The sequence below is a fragment of the Scomber scombrus genome, chromosome 10, assembly GCF_963691925.1.
Source record: "Scomber scombrus chromosome 10, fScoSco1.1, whole genome shotgun sequence".
In the NCBI taxonomy this organism is placed as follows: domain Eukaryota; kingdom Metazoa; phylum Chordata; class Actinopteri; order Scombriformes; family Scombridae; genus Scomber; species Scomber scombrus.
The window spans coordinates 22594631-22613197 of NC_084979.1; the positions used below are offsets into that span (position 1 = coordinate 22594631).

General features: G+C 38.7%; 2 protein-coding genes across 2 annotated transcripts; both read left to right on the forward strand.

Moving 5' to 3' along the window:
• The first annotated feature begins 209 nt into the window (after positions 1-209).
• Positions 210-5352, forward strand: LOC133987678 (polypeptide N-acetylgalactosaminyltransferase 6-like). The gene is made up of 10 exons (XM_062427121.1): positions 210-562; positions 1320-1492; positions 1830-1979; positions 2261-2495; positions 3108-3225; positions 3322-3522; positions 3624-3755; positions 4438-4539; positions 4866-5027; positions 5239-5352. Exons 1-10 carry the CDS (start codon positions 210-212, stop codon positions 5350-5352), a joined length of 1740 nt encoding a protein of 579 aa, XP_062283105.1.
• Positions 5353-6940: 1588 nt separating this feature from the next.
• Positions 6941-18093, forward strand: LOC133987567 (glucose-6-phosphate 1-dehydrogenase). Its single transcript, XM_062426969.1, has 14 exons — positions 6941-7105; positions 9259-9333; positions 9433-9554; positions 12994-13031; positions 13137-13245; positions 13737-13954; positions 14533-14691; positions 15200-15325; positions 15607-15700; positions 15812-15998; positions 16097-16332; positions 16480-16556; positions 16739-16831; positions 16912-18093. The coding sequence occupies exons 3-14, from the start codon at positions 9438-9440 to the stop codon at positions 17000-17002; spliced, it is 1545 nt and encodes a 514-aa protein (XP_062282953.1). The 5' UTR covers positions 6941-7105; positions 9259-9333; positions 9433-9437; the 3' UTR covers positions 17003-18093.
• Positions 18094-18567: the final 474 nt, after the last annotated feature.

Consider the following 18567-nt stretch of genomic DNA (forward strand, 5'->3'; position numbering starts at 1 on the left):
CTCGTCTGTCATAGTTATTAGAATTGTAGACCAGCAAATAATTGTCACGCCAGAAAAAAATTAATGACCTTAAATTGTTGTCTGAGTTGCTGGCTGATCAGTGTTTCAATTAATTTTAGATTCAGTACTTTTATAAAGTTTTTTATGCTTTCTGTGCTGATTAATCTCTTTTCAGCTTTATTTCAGGCCAGTCCTTCCTTCTGCATGCCATGCATTTTTGTCGACTCAGCCTTCCAGTAAAGGTTGCAGCTTCCTGCTTTCTGCTTTTACTTTACAACTTACGTTACAACATCGTGTACAAAACATTGTCACAATCATCAAACCATCATACCTGTGGTCCACCTGGATTTTACAGTAAACAGGAACTCAAGCCTCACCTTCAGAGGCCTCTCCAGGATCCCAGGGCCCCGGGCGCAAATGGTAAAGCCTTTGTGTCAAGCTGGATGACTTCTGAGGAACAAAAAGAGAAGTTACATGGATTCAATAAAAACCAGTTCAACCAGTTTGCCAGTGATCATATCTCCCTGCACCGTGATCTGGGGAAAGACACTCGGCACCCAGAGTGAGTAAACCCATTGTTCAGTATCTCTGCAGAAGAGAAGTCACAACTAGGGTGACCAGGCTTCCCAAAAAATCAGGACAGTCCTGAGTTACTAGCAGTTGTCCTGCCAGTTAGTTTACTTCATGAATAAAAATAATACATTTTTACTTTCATGTGATTTACTGTTAGAAATGTAGATCATGCTGATACCTGTTTAAGAATAGGTTCATAATTTTTCAAGTTAGTCTTAAAACAACAATCAGTCAGATGCCCAATTGAACACTGAAAGAGGTTTTCCTTGCTGTAATAATTCCTGCTGTTCATACTGGCTGTTAAAAGATCCCCTTCAAATGTGCTTTCAATGTAAGTGATGGGGGACAAAATACACAGTTCATCTGAAGCTTTAATGAGGGTTCAGAAGTCTGAGTTAGTCATATTAAGTGGATATCTGCCACTTTTTTAGATTTTTAGCATCAAATTATCTCCTTGTGTTTCCCTGTTGAGCTGCGGTGGAAGTATAGTAGCAAAAAGAGGGACTTTGGCACTAAAAAGACTAAAGTTGAAATATATCTGCTTTATTTGACTAATTTGAATGGCTGACCCTTCATGTTAGCTTCAGATCAACTTTTCAGGGCATTTTTGTCTTTTGGCCGCCATCACTTATATTGTAAATGGACTATAAAGGGAACTTCTAATGGTCAGTATGAACAACTGACTGTTTTAAGACATACTTTTAAAACTGTGAATCGTCCTTTAACTTTCAGTTTGGCCCTGACAGTTGCTTGGAACAGAAGTTTCGCCTTTGTCCTGGCCTCCCCACCACCAGCGTGATCATTGTGTTTCATAATGAGGCCTGGTCCACTCTGCTGCGGACCGTCTACAGTGTCTTACACACAGCTCCTGCTGCCCTGCTCACAGAAATCTTACTGGTGGATGATGCCAGCACAGATGGTGAGAGCTTCACAGAGCTGCATGTACAGTAAAGATTCACTCATAATGCTCTGTTCATAATAGATTTTTACTGCACTGCACTGAAAAAATATTTTTTGTCCTGCATTATCTTAATGTTTTTAAAGTATTAAAAGTAAGCAGAAAAATGGCCACTGTGAGTGTTGCTATATGACAAAATAGATTGGCTGATGTATCAATGTGTAATTTGATGCATGTTTGTGGTAGTTGGTCGAGCTATTGCTAGTTTTATCTATTTTATAGTCTGTTGGGCTGATAAAATGTGTTGCTCTAAAGCTACAATAACTTATTTGGATTCCTCCCTCCCATCATTTACCAGATCACTTGAAGACTCGCTTGGATGATTATGTGCAGCAGCTGAATATAGTGCGTGTGTTACGTCAGAGAGAGAGGAAAGGCTTGATCACAGCCAGACTGTTGGGGGCACAGGCTGCACAAGGACAGGTCCTCACCTTCCTGGACTCCCATTGTATGTATCCCATAATGCAGTGCTTGCCATTATGTTCATGCAACATTCAATTGTTTGTTTTTGTAATAGATTTTGAACAGGTGTCTGTTGTTTAAAGTTGTTTTTCTGACGGTTTTAGAGCACACAGTATATGTAAATAGTTGGAAGGTAACACATAAAAAAAAATACGAGGGCCAAGAGTCACCACATTTGACCCATATAACTATAGCTACACCCTGCACTGTGAAAACCTTTTAAACTGACTAACAAATGTCGCTCCTATCTTCTACATTCCTAATCAGGTGAATGCTTCCCTGGATGGTTGGAGCCTCTTTTAGCTCGGATAGCAGAACAGCCTACTGCTGTGGTGAGCCCAAAAATCACCATTATTGACCGAGATAACCTAGAGTTCAGTAAACCACATCGTGAACCCTATCATCACGTTCGAGGGAATTTTGACTGGAATCTCAAATTTGGATGGGAGGTTGTCCCTGAAGAGGAGGAGGAGCGAAGGCAGAAGGAAACACACCCTATCAGGTAGATACAAATACACGTACTGTAGATCCAGATAGCACCTACATCAATGCTGTATAATCCTGTTTGGATCATCTGAATTTGTTACTTTTAAGATTGAGTTTTTAATATGCATCTGGATTCAGATCTGCATCAAACACATAGTGATACGTGACAATTACTCTGATTTGCTGATGGTATATGTTATTTTTGGAAAAGGAATATTAGGGCTTTCTGCAAGGACGAATTGTGAAGAATTTTAACTGAGTCAGACTCATAACCACTGAGTTATAGTCATTTATATACTACTACTATCATGATGCTATACCATCATTTTTATATAATCTCTTCCTTCCTTAACGTTTAGGTAAACCAAACACTGCATGTTATGCACCTAATTAGAAGAATGGATGAAATGAGTAAGAGTGGTGCAAAAAAAAAAAAGAAGCAAAAACTGCCATGGCAGAAAATCAGTTTTCTTTCTTCTACATCTCACTTCAACAATGAGCACAAATGTGCAATTTGATAGTTTCCACTCACTCAATTGCAGTATCGCAGGTAGCCATTTCTTTACACCATGTATTCTTGTGTCATTTATGGTCATTGATAGTGGCTGGTTTATGTCTAATTTTGTAGAACCCCTACCTTTGCTGGTGGTCTTTTCTCTGTATCCAAATCATACTTTGAGCATATTGGGAGTTATGATGACCAGATGGAGTTCTGGGGAGGGGAGAATTTGGAAATGTCTTTCAGGGTAAGAGGTCTCCAGTGTTTTAGAGACATATATACTGTGCATATAGTGCACTTTGCAGCTTCAGTAACTTTGTGTTGTGTGTCCTGTTTATTGTAGGTCTGGCAATGTGGAGGTCAGCTGGAGATTATTCCTTGTTCTGTTGTAGGGCACATTTTCCGCAAAAAAAGCCCCCACACCTTCCCCAATGGTATCTCTGTGATCACCCGCAACCTGGTCCGCCTGGCCGAGGTCTGGATGGACGACTACAAACGGATCCTCTATCGTGCAAACAGAAAGGCTGCTTCCATATTTAAAGAGGTTGGGTTGTTCAATTTTACAGTAGACTATGAGTCATTTCACATTTATGATGCTGACCTACCTCACGATATGTTACTTTTATATTATCCTTTTCCCCTCAGAATTTATTTGGAAATATTACTGCACGTCATAAACTCAGAGAGAGATTAAAGTGCAGGAACTTCTCTTGGTACCTGAAGAATATTTACCCAGAGGCCTACGTGCCTGATATCAGGCCTGTCATGCACGGACAGGTAATCTACTTTATCAACATTTGATCATCTTTTATGGGATATTACAGTTTGTGGTCCTAAAATATATTTAATTTACAATATGCAGAAAATATGAATGATGTAAGCCTGAGGGAGTTTTGTTTTATTACATAAATCATATCAAGGTCTCAACTTTCAGTCTTATGCTCTTTAAGAAGTAAGGTGGTAATAAGTCTGCCTCAGTGGTCAGTCTATTTGTCTATTTGATTTTTATCATTGCATATTTTGGCCTCTGAACCTAAAATGCCTTAAAATACATACTACATGAGGCCAAACATGCCAATTTCAAGAGGCAAGCTTTTCTTCAATGCTGTCCTTCTTTCTGAAGGACATGCGGATGTCAAAACATAAGGATGTTCATGAGGAGGAACACAATTTGATTGTTTAGCACCTTAAAATGGCTGCAAATCCCCCCTAATATTAAATGTGATTATTGTTGTTTATTTCAGCCTAAAGTTAGGCTTGTATTATAAGATCTGAGTGTGAGGTTAAAAAAGAACTGCTTATATATGGATATTACTGCATATTGATGAACAATCAAGAATTGTTTTCAATAAAACATAGTTCAATACATTACATAGACATTCACGCTTGCCAAAAAAGCATCTTTAACATTTTTGTTTGATAATTGCTGTTGGATTTTGTGTTGTATTTTTTTCTGAAGTTGAAAAACACTGGTTGGAGGTGCTGTCTGCATGTGAAAAAGAAAACTAAGCAATGGAAACCAGTTAAAATGTTAAAATGCAACAGTGAAAGTGGGGCGCAGGTATGTCAGCTACTTCTGTTATATCAGTGGTTCCCAACCTGGAGGCTGAGACCGCTCCAGTCTGAGTGGTCACCGCATGAATAAAGGAAAAGAAATTGTGTTCAGATACTTTAAACTCTTCCGGACTCCAAATATTATTCCGATTGAGAAGAAACTCTTTGGTTGAACTCCTCACAACTGGTAATGACGCCTCATATAACAAAAAGTTGGGAACCACTGTGTTAGATCAACATACACTACAGTACGGTTTTAAAAGTACTGCTGATAATGAGGTTAAACATTATGTTACCTTTCTTAAATACGGTGTTTGTCTGTGTGACTTTCAGTATTTTGAGTACACATCCCAGAAAGAGCTACGGCTCAGCACCGGCATGTTTGAGTTGTGTTTACATGCAACCCCTGGAAGAGCTCTGGTGTCTCTTGAACTGTGTCAGCTGAGGGGGAAAGTAACCAAAGCCGCCCCTGAACAAGTATGGATCTTCACACAGGTATTACCCGCATTTCTACATCAACCACTGCAGCAACTGATCTTACACCATTATCTGCAGTTGCACAAGGAAATACTGTTTTTTTATTTCCTCATACTTGACATTCTACCTCTAAGTTTGTTTCACAGTTTCTAAATCTAAAAATCTAAAAATCTAAAAACTCTTAAATACACCGGAAGATATTGAAAGTTTACATTGTTGTTGCTTTCAGACACACCGTCTGAAGAACCCCTCATCAGGAAAATGTTTGACAATAGTAAGAGGAATCGTGATGATGACTACCTGCAAATCTACCAGTGCCAGTCAAAGCTGGGTCTTCATCTGACACCAGTCATGGATTTGTGTATATGGACTCATGCATTTAGCTTCACTTCAATGATAGGTTCAGATTTTTTCATGTCTATTTTAATAAATGCCTGTTGTGGATTTTTACTCCTGATTGTTTCACTCAAGTTACACAAGGAAGGTATCATGTTACAGCCTTTCTTTCAGTGCACAAATGGCATGTGTGTATTGAATTAAAGGATGAGTCTGATTATACTGTTTTTCATGGTGAACATTACCACCGTCTGTTCTCTCAAATATGCTGCTCCTTAAGTGTTTGATAATGCAGGTAAAAGGAAATGACCAGTGCCACTGTTTTTTGTTGCTCATTTAGTACAAATTATATAATTTACATTAAAGATAACCATGTTTAACTATGCTTTTCATTTCAGGGCTGCAACTACTGATTTAATCCAGATTCATTTTAAAGTTTTTAAAGTAAGTAACAAAATAAAAATAGAGCCATTTTTTCATGTCAATCTACATGCCTTTCCTAAACTGGTAAATATTACCTACTAAGTGCAGCATGTTGGCACTTACATAAAAGCCCTGCAGTCTCTAAGTTCAGCCTCACAGATCCACTAATGTGGATGTAAACTCTCCCATTTATAAAAATGTATTTACCAGTTGGCCTGTGACTGACAGCCACAGTGTAGTAGTGACACATGGACAACAGTTTTGGGCTTTCATCTAATTTATTGTCAGTGACCAAACTACAGAACATGACCAGCTTTATCCTTTAAAAGCAATACTAAAACATGAACCAGTCCTTTAACAGTATTTGTAAATGTTTCTTGACAAAAGGGAAAAAAGTCAATAACTTAAAGGACAGGTTTACAGTTTTTCAAGTCTGTCTTGATGGTCAGGCCCAAAGATCAGGGTTTTCCTACTGTAATCAGAAAATCAGAAAAACCTGAAATCCTGATCATACTTATTATCAGAGATTAGTAGATTAGATTCCTCCATAATTAACTTACAATGTAAGTGTGCAAAAATGTATTTAAAAGCTCAACAGGGAAACACTTAACAAGAAAACACAAAGAGGAAATTTGATACTATAAAGACCGTAAATGTTGCAGATATCCAATTTAAATGACTGAAGCCTCATATAATCTTCAGATCAACTTTTAAACACATTTTTGCACATGGACACTGAATTTTGTCCTACATCACTTACAATGAAAGACACATTTGATTGGTGGTTCAGAACTTTATTAATGAGACAAATTGTGAGGAAATTTTCTGTGGCGGGTATGAACAGTATGTGAGGATTAAATAAAAATTTAAAAACAGGTTGAATCTTGTTTTTTTTATTATTACTTTTATTATTTTACACCTTTTTCCATTCATTGTGTTCCCGCATTCTCATGTACTTACCTGTCCAGTTTTCATTATAGTGTGTGTGTAGTAGAAGAGGAGGAGGAGGAGGAGGGGGGGGGGGGGGGGGGGGGGGGTTACATACAGTTAAACCCCGCCCACGTGGTGCAGGGGCGCTGACGTCACACGGTCTGACAGTGATGGGGACTCGAGCGAGCGCTGGTGAGTTTTCTCCCAAACCAATAAAATCTCTCATTTCTGCTTTGTCACTTCAACAGGGAAGTAACCTCTGGCTAATGTGCAACAGCAACAGCAGCAGCAGCCGTGCCGAGGGCTTGTTGTGTGTGTATGTGTGTGTGTATATAAGGTGTGTTTTTAGTCACACAGCTGATTTTTAGTCACCCAGCTTTGACTGCCAGGGGTATCATCTCGGACCTGTAAGTAGCTTTTAACTCTCTTTCTTTTTAATTTCACAGCTTGCTTGCTTTTTAATGCGCATGTTGCTACTCGTAAAGCTATATGTGCTTGCCTGCTAGCTGTAAATTAAGTGGTAATTTAATTTAACTTGTTATAACAGCACGATGACAGGGCGGTTTTTTAAATTGTAGCATTATTAGCCACAAGTTTACAGTAAAATAAGCTCAGTTTTAGCAGCTTTATGTTTTTTTTTAAATGTGACCCTGTTTCATCCTGGATAGTTAGCAGCTAACTTGTCTATTAATGAAAAGAGGCATTCATGTGAGACTAAATGTTAGCCTCGGTTTGTTAGCTTTATCACGGTGTTGCTGCACTGAGGTGAGGTTTAGCCCCGCTAAATAAGGGATTTGAGAGGATGGAGGATTTGACTAATATCATTATAGTTTGTTGTGTGCGTTGTGTGAGCGTCCGAGGCTATTTCTGTAGAGAGCCTTTAAGTTAGCGACCATCTGACATAAAATCCACGTGTGGTCCACCCTCCTGAGTGTTTACTATGATATGCACATGTAATCTCACAGGATTATTAGTGTCTATCTATCATCACAGAGCACTTCAGGGATGCATAGCTGGTTTCCCATTATCGACCCAGCCTGCAGGCTGAAGTGGAGGGTGAAAACAGAAGTTAGTGTTGAAATGAAAAAAAACTAGTGTGGTACTTCCTTATTTGGTTCACTGTTACCAACTGAAATGAGTCACGAGGAAATATAAGCTTGTTTATTCACTTAAATATGATACCCCTTATCATATAAGTGTTGTATAATGTACAAGGAAGTAAAGGAGCAGGGCCACTGTTTTGGCCTGCCTAGTTAGTACAAATTACATATATTTTATATTAAAGCTAACCATGTTTAACAATGCTGCTGAACTTTACAAATGCATTGTGTTGTATGGTTTCAGACATCTATTAGTTGACAGATGTTGAAAAGATGATGAGTGCAGATCCTCACATTTGAAAGGCTAAAACCAGCGAATGTTCAGGTTTTTTGCCTGAAAAACTGATTGAAACTGATATCTTGCACTATGAGCATCACGTCAGTATTAATTATTATCAGTACAGACTTTTCAAATCACTCTGCACTGTATCACCTAAACTGCTTTCATTGGAAACAATATTACATTGACAAATATGACTGCAAACTTTATATTTACTCTGTGAAGGATTACTCATCTAATGCCAGCTTCAGTAATGCAAAATAAATGAAAGGAACTGACTCTGCTTGTTTAGACTCTTGAAATCTGTTATAGTGCTACCAGCCAGGAGAAAACATCCATCAGCTTCACATTTTAGGCAGGGCAGAAATTAGCACCAGCCACCATCGAAATGCTGCAAGTGGCTGGGAGATTATCTTCATTCACTAGGCCAAAAAAACAATGGTAATCTATTGAGTGGCTGCTGGACAAAACAAGTTAATTGTGAGGCCTGATATTAGGGGTGCCCTCACATTTTTGTTTTAACATTTTTCTTCTTATTAAATCATTGGCAACTCTCCACCATGGTCTACAATAGGCTACCAACTGATTTTGATACTCATTTCACTTATTCAGATATTAGTGGAAATCAATGGCTGTCTGGTAAACTGCACTAAAAGTGAACAGCATGCATTTGTCAAAGGTCAGCAAACATGTTGTGTGCATTATGAATGTAGATACGGAGCCAACACTTGCCTGCACAGTCTTCTTTTTTTGTTTTGCATGTATGACATGAACTCTACCAGTCAGATGTTGAGTAACACTGTTTTTACATATTCATTGTTATGCAAGTTTGTTGCCAAATTCCTGTTAGGTGCACAACCTGAATTTGTGCTCCTGATGGTTGGTTTAAACCTGCAGTGCAGATCTTTTACATATAAATGAGCCTCTGATACATTCAAACCCTCGCCAAACAAGTTCAGACAATGCTTATTATGCCTATCACCCCCAGATTATCTCTCTTTATTTAACAGTATGCAGAGTTTTTACATCTCATGTCGAGCGTGACATTCCCACACTGGCCATTTAGCCATTAATCACACGGCTCTCCTAGATTTTCCAAAAGTTACCAGACTGAATGGATCTGATAGTGAAACGAGTCATTTCTTGGGGGCTTAAAACAATTTATCCCCTTGTTTTGTAGCTGCAACAGTAGGTCCATCGGGCACACTGGAACAAAACCCTGTGGACCATCAAAACCTCGGCATACCTGTGTCAGGTAAACCCCGACCCCCACCCCCTTCTCAATACCAGAAGGGGGACAAAAGTCCTGCACGCCAGCTTCAATATTTAAAGAACTTTTTATTTGCTTTTTTAGAGAAAATGACGAACATCCCCCTCTCTCGCTCTGAGGTGTTTGGGGAGCTGAGGAAGGAGCTGCACGAAGATGAAGAGTTCCATCAGTCCGACGCTCACGTCTTCATCATCATGGGAGCCTCGGTGAGTGCTGAGGAGGGGACCTAAAGTCTGTTAAGTGATTGTATGAAGTAAGGTGTAAAAATGGGAACAGATGAGGCAATTCATGCTTGTGAAATTTAATTGAAAGGGGTTAATGGTCTGAAGCAACCTTGATCAAATAAATGTACAACATGACTCATAAAATAATGAGGCCTTTAAGATACTTCTTCATTTTAAATATTATTTTTGGCCCATGTATAGTGTACAGTGCAACTTGGGCAAGATTGTTTGGCCATAATGTCAAAGAAAAGTGTGTTGAAATCTTCAGAAATCGTGCAATAATTGCACACGATCTGATTGAGGAAATGTTGAAACTGATTTCACCAAGCTTCTGCAAACAAGCAGCACTCAACCAAGCTTTCAAAAGACTGAATTGAGACAGCGAATATCTCAAGGTTCCTCTTTGCTTATTGTTTAAGTAGTGTTTGATACCTGTGACTGGTGTAATCATAGTTGGCAGCACTGGGGTATTTTCAAGAATTTTGCAAATGTAATACAAAGGTTTTTGTGCTGTAAATTTTTTTTAATTATCTTACACCATGAAGCATAAACAAATTTCAAGTAGGAACCTTTTCTATTCATTAAATGATGCAAGACACACTGCTCAATGCATCGGTTTTTGTGTAACTTTTTAAAAACTTGTTTAGATTAAATGCAGTGATAAAATTAACACCATTTTCATTTAATTATTGCAAAATGTAGGGCAAAGCATCTGTAATTAATATCGTTGTAGTAATAATAATAATGAGAATAATACGAATAATTGATCAGCTGTGTAATGTGAGAGGCTTTGCTCGTGGTGATGAACCAACAGTACCACAACTGTCACTCTTGACTCTGCAGCCCCTCTCGGTTTTATAGTGAGTTTCAGCTTATTTTTTTTATTTATTTTGTCTGGCTCCAAGTTTACTGTTTTGGTTTCTCTCACCGCTCTCATAGTCTTCTTTTCTCTTAAAAACAACCCCACTGTGCACTACCTGCTCAGCACAAAACAGTTAGTGACTAGCTGGTGAACATAGTGGAGCAATGAGCTGCTTAAGGGACAGATATTCATCTTGGGTGTTGGTAGGGACTGAAAACAGAGTTAAAGGAGAATTAATATTATCATTAGGTGGCCAGAAGCACAACTTTATTTGAATGATAAAGTTCCTCCTGAAGTGCTAAATGTGTAAATAAGCAAATGTTTTCGTAGCACGTTTGCCATATTAACTTTAAAGGTGATGATGGTATGTCAAAAATCAGTTATTGCAGGTTTAACCAGCAAAGTAAACCAGGCTAACGATCTGATTGAGCTGACAGGTTGTTTTTTCTTTCATCCCAAGAATGTAACGAGAAAAGTATTTTCTTTTCACTGCTTACTATACTTCCTCATACTATTTAGGTGTTGAGTTGAGGAAGTTGAACCACTTCAGGCATTCTGAATTTTTTTTGTCCTGTTTCCTTCTTTGTTTCATGGTGTTTCTATTTGTTTCATCACTGTGCCTTCTCCCTTTTGCCAAGGCTTCAATCTGTCCAAATGTGTCTCCTTCTTGCTAAATTGTATCCAAAATTTAAAATGATGTGTCTGACATTATTGTAGATCCATACATAACTTTATAAAAACATGAGTGTCTCTGTGAAAGCATGTGTATACACCCAAAGTCACATTTTAACATTTAGCATTACATTTGCTTTCACTAGTCAAAGCTTGTTTTTTTTGCAAAGTCATTCTTACTTCTTTTTATAAACCTTCAAGACACAACTTGTCTGGCAATAGATGGTTTAGATGCAGTTCTTTAAACATTCAGACAGACTTCAGTAACTCACCGGCTGTGCCCTTCTGTCTTTTGCACTACTCTGTTTCTCTCTGGTGAAGAGAGTCGTTGTTACTGAATACTGCAGTGTCATTGACAGTCAGCATTTTCCTTTCAGTGCGATACACAGGCAGATCAGGGGAGCGCCTTAGCAGTTGTGCAGTCTCACTCTGCATGTGCTTATTTTTTCATGGATACATGTGTGACCTGTTTAAACAGGTTCGCTCCAAGATAATGTTTTTTTTATATGGCCCTATTACATTTATCTGCACATTTTTGCTAATATTTACTTACCACCTGTAATTCAACAGTTATTGCATTCCAGCTTCATGCTGATAAGTTCGACTGAGTTCAACAACCTTTCCTAATGTTGCAGAACACTGTGCAAACATGATCTGATCCAATCCATGACCAACTTTTCATGACATTAAAGGTTACCACATTCGAGAGTCTTGAGTAGTAACATGTTTCTTTTCTGCTCCTCTCATCTGCAGTTATTATACTAAACACACATTAAACAAAATGCAGGGTTACACATTGAGGAATTCACTACTAAAGAATAGAGCGGCCAACAGTTTACTGCTATTGAGGAAATTGCTTTCAATTAATTAATGTGGCATTATGTAGTTTGTGGTAACACTCAACTTCCTGGTTAGCATTAATGAGCACTATTTAAACATTTTAATAACTGGGATATAACACATTATAGTGCAGGAGTTGCACACAGTTATGAGGACATTTAAAAGTATTTATCAATACACTATTGCTGTCAGTACTCTTTATCAGTACACTGTTTGTTAATAATTCTAACTTCTCCCATGAGGATAATTTGTATTATTACAATTGTTTTACTGTGTGGTCATTATCTATTTTTACACCAGCCTACAAAACTACATTATAGTGTAAGTTTCTTAAACGTTTATATGCTGCTTATAAATGCCAACTAGTGAAGGTTGAAGTTTTTCCCAATTTGTCCTTGTATTGAAGTTTGCCTTCAGTCATCACTAATGAAACCTGATGTCTCCTCTCAGGTTGAACAGTGTCCACCAGACGCTAGCATATAACGTCTTTATCTAATAGAGACCTAATAAAGGGCCTGGTGATATCTGTGAAACATGTCATGCACTGTCAAAAGATGACTAACATCTGCTCCTGTAGTACCTTATTGTACCTATTATGTGTCTTTTTTTTTATTGTATCTTTCTATGTTTCAACACTGACTCGCCTTGTTTTTGAAGGTGAGGTTCTGTAAAAGTAAACTAGCCTTGCCCAACAGTTAATCCACTAAGCAGCAAATTTTTTCACATGGTTTCATTAAGCAGCAGAACCATCTTTTGTTTCCCGACTGTCTCTTGGTGGTTGGCACTTGCTTCCAGTGGGATTACTTAAGGTTGCGTCATTCTTAAATAAGCTGAAGCAGCCTACTTACCTGTTACCACACTGTGTGACCTGTAGCGCTGCTGCATCTTGAGACTTTTGCACAGTGGAAAATAATTGGCAGTCTTGGCAGCGTGCACTGATTTTAAATAGCACCACAACAGGTCTCAAATTGCATTGCATCAACAGTTAATGATAACCTATGTTTTTAAGATTAAATAATAGTTCTGGATGTTTGTTTGTACCTGTAGGGGGATCTGGCTAAGAAGAAAATCTACCCAACTCTTTGGTAAGTGAACTAAAAGACAGCAGAGGCCAATGAGACACTATTAAAATCTGGACCGCTTCTTCTGGATTCACGTATAATGAAACATGTTTCTCTGTTGTCTCTCAGGTGGTTGTTTAGAGACGGCCTCCTCCCCGAGCAGACGTATTTTGTGGGCTTTGCTCGCTCTGACCTGACGGTTGATGCCATCCGGAGCGCATGCTTGCCATACCTGAAGGTATAACTGGACCTTTTTAAGATGCAGCATTTTCTTTCCCTTGTACTATAATTTTTATTTTTTATTTTTTAATATAGAGGATTTATTGCAGATAGTTGCAAACAATATACAAACCAATACAAAAAACTAATAAATGAAAGAAAACACACCCAAAATACCAGAAACAAGGCAATAAAAAACCCACCTGAACTTTAAGGTGATGGTGTATCAAATAAATGAGTCGTAACACAAATGCACAACATTAAAAAATGATAATAAATACACCCACTTTTCCAGTGTGCCCTTCTTCTATTTTAAATGAAAACAATCAAGTTTTCTTCCCTGTATGAATTGTCTTTTCACTTATTTTAGGTTAGATTAAACTTTTTTGTCATTGTACATAGTACAAGTAACTAGTGTGCACTAACCTGAGGGCAAACTAGTCAAGTTTCCAATTTTAATGACCCTAGTCTATTCCATGCTTGCTCAACTGTTCTCACCCTCTGGCCCAGGTGACGGACACAGAAGCAGATCGGTTGTCAGCATTCTTCAGCAGGAACACCTACATCAGTGGGAAATATGCAGATGAGGCTTCATTCTCCAAGCTCAACACACATATCCTGTCACTGCCTGGAGGAACTGAGGCAAACCGTCTCTTCTACCTGGCTCTGCCACCCACTGTCTACCACGATGTTACCAAGAACATCAGGCACCACTGTATGAGCCAAAAGTGAGTTCACACCTCATTAACTGTGACATATGGTTTACTTGTTGCTTTGTAAGCATCTGTTTCTCCTGCTATGTCTGAATATCTGCGGACAAATAAAAGTCAAACCCAGCAGGCAACAAGTGGGTTGCCATTCTTTTAGATGTGCAGTGTGCCAAAATACTCCCCTTTTTAAAATTAAAGTTTTTGCACTTTAAGACATAAAACAGGTTTACCATCACCAGCAATAGTAACATGGGCCATATTACCAGTACAATTGAATGTTCTAGGTGCTTCCATTGGCACAAGAGAAAAGTCTTTCTTTCCTCTTTGACCTCAAATGTTTCCTCCATAAGTAGGTTTGATGGAGGATAAATGTGATCTTCATGAGCTACTAACTGGCTTGCTTTTTAACTTTAAAGTGAAATCAATCCCAAAGAGTGCAAAGAGACTTATCCTATCTTGATTCAAGTGGAAACCAAACTGTCTTCCATTCATGATCATTGCGATGTATGAGGAAAGGTGACCATAATATCAAGCGAAGTGGACAGGACTTAACATGTTCATTTTCTTGTGTGTGTGTGTGTGTGCGTGCGCTGCAGAGGCTGGAACAGGGTGATTGTAGAGAAGCCGTTTGGACATGACCTTCAGAGCTCCGAGGAGCTGACCGCTCACCTCTCCTCGCTCTTCACAGAGGAGCAGATCTACCGTATAGATCACTATCTGGGCAAAGAAATGGTACAGAACCTGATGGTGCTCAGGTAAGAGGAAAAAGATTCTTTACAGCCCTTCAAGGAACTACAATCAATATAGTATGACAATTCATACATGAAATAGATTTATTACTGTTTATGATGCTTGGTGATTGTCAAATATCAGATTGTCACATGCTGTGAATTGGCATAAAGTATAAAAAGAACAAATTCTCAGAGCCTGTACATGAATATTGGTCATGGTGTCATGATGAATACAGCATCATTGGTGTTTATTTTAAGCAATTCTGTGCAACATGGACAAAGGAGGGTTTACTTAATTTCATGCTTAACCAAAGATCTGCTGTGGATTTTAAGGTATTAATATTAATTATGCAACACTTCAACACAGTTTTAGCTGGTTCAAGGTTTAGAAAAGCCCTCGTTATTCAAATAAATAGAAATCAGCCTTTTGACTGAGAACAAAACAGAAGATGAATGATTTGTACATGTTGTCACGAGCAGCTGTCGCGCTGCTGAGCGGAGGACAATTATGTTGATTTGGTGTTTGTTGCAGGTTTGGAAATCGCATCTTTGGGCCGATCTGGAACAGGGACAGTGTGGCCTGTGTTGTCCTCACCTTTAAAGAACCCTTTGGCACTCAGGGGCGAGGAGGATACTTTGATGATTTTGGCATCATCCGGTAAGCAAAAATCAATAAATGTATAAAGTTTGTCTTTGCACTGCATTATAAGGTGTACTGCTTCTTCACCAAGTATAAAAGGAAGTTATTTTAAACAGTTTAGTTATCTTGTAATCATCTTTATCTAATTACTGACAGCTCACTGTAAATTAACCTATTGATTATGGATAGATTTGACCAGTGTTATTAGGTGTATCAGTATCACTTTTGAATTAACACAATCACAGCATTACTGTCTCTTCTTTTTTGTGTGACCACCTGTTTTTCTTTGTCATGATTAGCGATGTCATGCAGAACCACTTGCTCCAGATGCTTTGTCTGGTTGCCATGGAGAAACCAGCATCCACCAGCTCTGATGATGTCAGGGATGAAAAGGTACAAAACACTACAACACTCTACGCTACAAATATGGAGAGAGGTTATGTTAGTTTTTTTTAATATTTGAGAGTATGTCATATATTCTTATCATGTGTTCCCTGCTTGTAGGTGAAAGTGCTGAAGTGCATCGCTCCAGCGTCCATGTCAGATGTGGTGCTTGGCCAGTATGTGGGGGATCCAGAGGGTGAGGGAGACGCCAAACTGGGTTACCTTGACGATACTACTGTACCTAAAGGATCGACTCAGGCCACCTTCGCCACAGTAGTGCTCTACGTGCACAACGAGCGCTGGGATGGTAAAGATATTTTACCCTTTCACCAAACAAATCCTGCTCATCTCACATTTTTCTGCACTTATTCAAAATACATGAACTTTAAAAAAAAATCTCCTCAGGTGTTCCTTTCATCCTCCGCTGTGGAAAAGCTTTGAATGAGAGGAAGGCTGAGGTGCGGCTGCAGTTCACAGATGTGCCTGGGGACATTTTTGCGGATCAGTGTCGCAGGAATGAGCTGGTGGTGCGCGTGCAGCCGAACGAGGCCGTCTACGCCAAGATGATGAGCAAGAAACCCGGCGTGTACTTCAGCCCTGAGGAGACTGAGCTGGACCTCACCTACAAGAGTAGATACAAGGCAGGTTCAAGTACATTTAGCTGTGCAGAAAAATCTGACTAGAGTTTTAAATAACAGGACAAAATAAAAGAATAATTCTTTACAGCACATGTTCAATTTTTTTGCCTTGTTTTTAAACATAACATGAAACTTCTCTTTTTTTTAAAGGATGTGAAGCTTCCAGACGCTTATGAACGTCTCATCCTGGATGTCTTCTGTGGGAGTCAGATGCACTTTGTACGCAGGTCTGTCTTTGTTTTCCACAGTTGTCTCATGTCACTGTTTGTAATCGTAAACCTTGTTGAAATGGCATGTTAACACAAGATGGCGCCATAGTGCATCTTTTCTCTGCCTCAGCATGACAGAAACAATCTGTCACATTTTTTTTTTTTAAATCACATAAAGCATCAATATCTTTGTTTTGCAGTGATGAACTAAGGGAAGCATGGAGGATCTTCACACCCCTCCTTCATCATATAGACAAGGAGAAGCCGAAACCTACTCTTTACAAATATGGAAGGTAGGAAACGTTTTTCACTCTTCCCTTAATTGGAATTTGAAGTTTACAGTAGATTGTAATTTCTTCTCTTTTCTTCGTAGCCGTGGCCCAGTAGAAGCAGACGATCTTGCAAAGAGAGTTGGATTCCGCTACGAAGGCACATATAAATGGGTCAACCCTCACAGACTTTGAATCGTGATGAGATGAGGGAGAAATATAGCATTAGGATAGTAGGCGGGGTGCAGCAGGGTAAGTGAGCCATGTCATGTTCCAATATTGGAGTGTCTTTGAGGGAAGGAGGTGTTTCCACCATGTGGATCCATCACAGTAGCAGCAAAGAAGAAAGAATCTATTTTTAAAAATATAGAGTATTTCTCAGGTAAAATAATTATTCCTTGGAGCTAATTTATCAGACATTAAAAAAAAAAAGAGGGATGACTTAAAGCTGTCATCATTAGTTTGTGACAGTTTTGGTGGTAGTTTGTTACATGGCAACTTTCTGTTTTTTAAATTAAAGGTGGGACCAAGTCAGTTGGAGAGGGAACAAATAAATAAAATCTGGGTTAAGATACTTTTGTGAACAAAATAATGTCTGATGAAGTGGCCCCATGTCCCTGTCGCCATTAATTAGGTCATGTATCTGTCAGGATGGTAAAAGGAATAACTTGAGTAACAAGAGCAGGGCAACAACAAAACATTCAGCTGAGTCATGCTCACCCAGTGAAAGTACCAAAGATGGTAACTGAACGCAGAGGAGGCGAGGGACAACAGGAATGATTGTCCACCAGCTGACACTCTTATAACCATTGCATTTGTAATACCATTATGCTTTGACTGCATTTATTAACCACACTTGGTGGAATTTCTTTTTATAACTTGTGTGCTCTGTTTGCCCCCACACTGCCTGGGACCAAGGACATCACAGTCTGTTTAAACAGACTGTGGTTTACGAAGGCCAATGCAGGCAGTCTCTCTTCAAAGCATTCATACTGGAATAGTCTTAAGTGTCCTTAAGGACAAACAAAGCGAGCTCTCCGTCTTGTTTAGTAGCCCCCCCCCCCCCCCCCCCCCATTCCTTTTTTGTTTACATTATTTCATGATTATTTAAGTTGCTAATGTTCATTCCACATGTCAAATTTCCAGACGAGCAGCGACGTCTCTTCCACAGGTCAACACTGAATGTCTTTGTAACGATGTACTGTATACTGCTGTTACCTGCACACTTACATGTAAAGCTAGCTATATTTCCACAACTTGTAATAAACTAGTTCTGCTTCTCTGAATGTGTTTTGTGGTGCTGGTGGTTTCTCATTGTTTCATAACACTTAATGACCTTTTTTCCAATAGGTGTGTTTGGAGAGGATGTTTTTAAATTGACATGAGCCTTTAAGAAAAAAGAAAAAAAAAATCTGGCACGTAATGTCTAATATGGAAGGTTTTTTTTTAGGTTTGATTGATTCACACTTGGAAAAGTCCTAGATGAGTGTGTTTGCTAGTTTCAAACTATGCTTAAAACTTTTGATTTGTGAGGATTTACTGCTTTTGTTTTGTGATGACTGAGCATGTTTGGGGTTTGTTTGATAGTTATAAAATAAGCAATTTCAAGTGCGTGCGATGGACATTTCCACTTTTAACATTTTATAGACTACATAATGAACTAAGAATAAAAAAACCTTAATATAAATTGATAATGAAAATCATTAGTCGCAGGCCTAGTATGTAGTCCCATAGAAGTACAGTTGCAAGAAGAGTTGTTA